This window comes from Trichogramma pretiosum, unplaced genomic scaffold, assembly GCF_000599845.2.
Source record: "Trichogramma pretiosum strain Unisexual culture from Peru unplaced genomic scaffold, Tpre_2.0 scaffold56, whole genome shotgun sequence".
NCBI classification, from domain to species: Eukaryota; Metazoa; Arthropoda; class Insecta; order Hymenoptera; family Trichogrammatidae; genus Trichogramma; species Trichogramma pretiosum.
In genome coordinates, this window is record NW_019641680.1 from 3,952 (window position 1) to 9,001 (window position 5,050).

Sequence of the window (5,050 nt, forward strand, 5' to 3'; positions counted from 1 at the left end):
GAGAGACGCACACAAGCTGCGAAAAGTTTGGTGCGCGCGGAAAGTACTATTAAATTTGTACTCTGCGCTAGCTATACGCAGAGATCGACACCGAAGTATATAGGTATATAAGTAAATTAACTCGCGAAGACATAGAAAGAGACCGAATGGAAATGAAAACTTTCAATTACCTATATCAAATATAATTGTTCCATTAAAAATTAGCCTCTCCCAAGCGCAGCAGCAGCAGCAGCGGAGGCAGAGAGGATAGGGAGCAGTAGTAGTATTGCAGTTAAGACGTCGCAGACGCGCGATCGATGTTGAAAGAAGAGCAAAGTTAAATTGGCGGTACACTGCAGCGGTGGCAATAGACCTGCTGCTGTCTCCTTGGAAGTGAAATCTCACAGGAACTCTGCGGCGCTTTTTTTTCTCTCTCTCTCTCGACGTCTTACCTTGCTTTAACCTTTGCAGAAGACCGCAATATTATAAGCAATAGAACGCAGAGAAAGAGAGGGAAGAGAGAGAGCATCAATTTGTCAGCATCAATAAGAAAACTAAAAAGGCCGAGGCGTGCGATATTATATTTTCGACTGGAGAAGCCTAGCGGGTAACGTTTAGATATATGTGTACTTTTTCTCAGTGTACTTCGAGCAACACAAAATCTTTTTTTTAATTTGAAAGTATGATAATAATATATTCCTTCGCAATTAAATATCGTTTACAGAATAATATGAATTGTTTATTACACAACATATCAATAATAAACAAAGATCATGTTCGTTTCAGCTTAAACAGATCAAATTTCTATGCCACAATTGGTAAATATTATCAAGTTGACTCTTTGGTTCGTTTCGTAGGTAACGCTATAACAGAATGATTAGTCATTGGCAAATTTTCAAGCGAGCAACATGGAACCCAGTGGTTTGTTCAATTTCGCTGTGAGGTAATTTTTCATTTTAAGGGAATTGAACTTATAAAAATATAGCTAAACAGGCAATCTTATTGTAGTTATTTAATTTTTATTTTATCACAGAGTGAAGGAGGAACCTGAAGAGATGTCGCTAATTGAAGATAATTGTAACGTAATTGACAAGACACTCGATACAAACAATTTTCCGTTCTTGAAATTTCAAGGAAGTCCGGTAAGAGTCTATATATTTACCTGTTCATAATATGGTCGATAATTTTCATGGAAAACTTTGAACTAACTTGAATATTTTTTTACAGACTTATAGGCTTCGAGAACACAACAAATATCATGATAATGAACTCAACGAGTTGGCGATCGAGTTTGAATGTAGAGACATGAAGCCGAGCGTGGATTTATTAGTAGTTAAGAAAATTGAGGATCCTTCTTCAAATGACTTGCAAGATATGAATTACAGCAACTATGATCAAGCTCAAAACAAAATTAAAACAGAAATTGTAAATGATGTAAAAAAAGAATTGAATTCGAACTACGAAGCCTGCCATGTATTAGAGACAAGTGGAAAAATATTTACCCAGAAAGGTTATCTCGAAACCTATAGTGGCAGGGTGCCCAGTGATGTCAGAGAAACGCGCAATACACGCAGAAAAAAATTCACAAAAAAAGACTGTCTACCTGTCCGCATCAAAACGGTACATAATGGTAACAAACATGCATGTGACACATGCGGAAAAACATATAAACAAAAGGGTGATCTCAATAAGCACGTACGGTCATCGCACCAAGGTATCACCTACACCTGTGAGGCATGCGGAAAAAAATTTTCACAAAAAAAATCTCTCGGAATTCATATGGATGCAGTACATAATAAAATCACCCATCCTTGCAGTATGTGTGGAAAGAAATTCTGTGATAAGAGTAATCTCAGAAGGCACATTGATTCGGTGCACCAAAGTATCATCCACACATGTGATATATGCGGAAAGACATACAATCTTAAGTGTAATTTCACTAGGCACGTAAATTCATCTCACAAAGGTATCAACCACACATGTGATATCTGCGGAAAGACATATAAACAAAAGGGTGATCTCAATATACACGTACGATCATCGCATCAAGGTATCACCTACACCTGCGATGCATGCGGAAAGAAATTTTCACAAAAAAAAAATCTCCGAACCCATATGGATGTAGTACATAATAAAATCACCCATCCTTGCAGTATATGTGGAAAGAAATTCTCATTTAAGAGTTATCTCAGAAAGCACGTACAATCATCGCACCAAGGTATCACCTACAACTGCGATGCATGCGGAAAGAAATTTTCACAAAAAAGTAATCTCCACAGCCATATCGATGCGATACACAATAAAATCACCCATCCTTGTAGTATCTGTGGAAAGAAATTCTCAAATAACAGTAATCTCAAAAAGCACGTACGATCATCGCATCAAGGTATCACTCACACATGTGATATTTGCGGCACGACGTTTACTCAAAAATCTGATCTTAAAAGGCACGTAAAATCATTGCACCAAGGTATCACCTGCAAATGTGATACATGCGGAAAGTCATACACTCAAAAGGGTAATCTTAATAGGCACGTACGATTATCTCACCAAGGCATTACCCATGCATGTGATATACGTGGGGAAATTTTTTCACAAAAGGATAATCTCAGTAGGCATATACAATCATCACACCAAGATATCAGCCACACGTCAAATGTGCGGGAAGACATTCGCAAGAAAGAATCATCTCCAAATCCAAATAACTAATTCTTGTGATATATGCGGAAAAAAGTTTTCACAAAAAGGTCGTCTCTGTATGCACTTAAAATCATTACATCAAGGCATCGATTAAGCATGCGATGCATGCAGAACAAAATTTAAAAATGTACATTGGCATCTGCGTATATTACAACAGCATCTCGTGAGAATCAAACGTGGCTTGCATCGTTGGAATCGTTCTGATATGTACTGGTCTATTGAGCCTAAGCTAAGCGTAATTTATTTTCGATTATTAGATTCGACAGGCTTTCTTTTCATTTTTACAGTTATAAAAATCTAAGAATTATCTCAAAAACCACATCGATACGGTGCATAATGGTATTAAGGATCGTGTCAAAATTCACAGTGATGACGAGCATTATGGTATCACAGCCATATGTGATTTATGCAGAAAAAATACTAAAAGTAATTTTAATTTACACATAGATGTGATACGTAATAACATCACGTATAACTGCGATATAAGCAGAAAGAAAATTTTATCAAAAAATAACTCTGAAAAAATACATTGAAGCGATGCTTCATTCACGCATTGTGGCCCAATTAATGTATAACATATGTAAATTCAATGTTAACAAAAATATGAACTTGAGTATTTGTTCAAAAGACTAATTGGAACACTTAAATTTTCAACGTTATCATGGACTCCAACGATGTTACATTATCTCGTCGTATTAAAACAATGTTTACTTTAAAAATTCAATAAACTTGTACGTGAAAATGAAGCACTGTTTATTCTGAGTTAATTTGAATGTATAATATTAGACGTCCTGGTTTTCCGTTATGTATTACAACGCAGCGAATGGCTAATTCTAACATTACGTTTAATTTGAATGAACACTGAATGAGAATAAACTCGTTTAAGGCACTAAAAAATATTTGTTCAAGAGTCGCTGACCTATAGTACTTGCACATTAATTGTAAGCTAATGATATGCTGATACTCTTAATTCTGTAATTTATGTTTTCGAACAATCCACAGCGCAATTGTAAAACACTTTTCCATATAAAAATTAGGATTCTTTACGCGACACAACTTCGTTTGCCATTCATGCATATACGCTTGCAACTTCACGCAGCGCCGCCGGGACGATATCTCGATTAATCTATACGAATACGCTATACATGAGAGTCTTGGAAGTTTTCTCTCAACTAATAATACAAGACTCGAGAAATCTATGTTTATAAATTGCACCCCCGCGTTCGGTACGTTTAAGCCAATACTCGCTGCATCAGCAGCAGCAGCAGCTGCTGTAGAGAAGCGGATTAAGTATCTTATAAGCTGCAGCTGCAGACATTCGAGAATCTCCTTAATAATCCCCAAGTTTTGAAATTTCATCAAAGTGTTGGTACAATCATTGTGACGAAACGATCGATAAGTAAAACGAGAGAGAGAGAGAGAGATAAAGACTGAGATGAAAATAAGTTTAAATTTAGATCGAAGGTCTCGTAAAGACGCGTCGGCCGACGTGGTGTATTACCGAAGCCTCTGTGTAATAATATAACGTATACACAAACGATCATCGCACTTGAATGGAAAATTATATAAACACTTGAAAATTTGCCCGCGCGCACAGGGTTAAATTTTGCGAAATAACAAACGCAAAGAAAAATATATATATACGCCGCGCGTGGATTAATTCATTTGCGAAACGTCGGAGATGTCGCGTGGGTAAATAACCGCATGGAACGACGAACAATCAAAGGTAATGAAAAAAGGTACTCGGCTCTATAACGCGGCTAAAGGGGGCGGCCGCGACTCGAGCTTTCGAATTGCAGCTAAAGCCTATCGCGGCATATACACGTACAGGTCTATAAAGAGCTGAAAAAAAAATAGACTTGGTTATTATCATCGTTATTATTATCATTATATGTAGCGGCGAGGAGTAAAAAATGTACGAGGAGTCGGCTCGTGTATAAAAGCTCTGCGCTGCGACGGTTACAGCGGTACTTTTACAACGTTTTTTTTTATTTTTATTTTTTATCATCGCGCTAGCTCTGGCACAGAGCGTAGCCGTTATATATAGTTCTACCAATTTTTTCCTCCGAGTCTCTAGGCCACGAGGAGGAGCAGCAGCAGCGCAAAAGATAGATAGATAGATAGATAGAGCCAGAGACTTTTTTTTTATTCGGAGTTCAAAGTGCCGCCCGAGTGTATATATACACGGGGAGAGAGATTATGAAGCGGAGTGAAAGAGAGTTTAGCCAAGCATAATTATGACACAAACTATACTCGTCTTTATATATAATATACTTTGATACTCGATCGCTTTGAAAATCTATCGCTCGACGCGCTGTTTTGATTATCTCTTCCGTGACGTGTGTGTGTGTGCATACAAAAGGTGACGAGT

General features: G+C 37.3%; 1 protein-coding gene across 1 annotated transcript; it reads left to right on the forward strand.

Annotated features, from left to right (window-relative positions):
• The first annotated feature begins 360 nt into the window (after window positions 1–360).
• LOC106658154 (zinc finger protein OZF-like) lies at window positions 361–3,425 on the forward strand. The gene is made up of 4 exons (XM_014379984.2): window positions 361–586; window positions 837–922; window positions 1,013–1,121; window positions 1,207–3,425. The coding sequence occupies exons 2-4, from the start codon at window positions 888–890 to the stop codon at window positions 2,686–2,688; spliced, it is 1,626 nt and encodes a 541-aa protein (XP_014235470.1). The 5' UTR covers window positions 361–586; window positions 837–887; the 3' UTR covers window positions 2,689–3,425.
• Window positions 3,426–5,050: the final 1,625 nt, after the last annotated feature.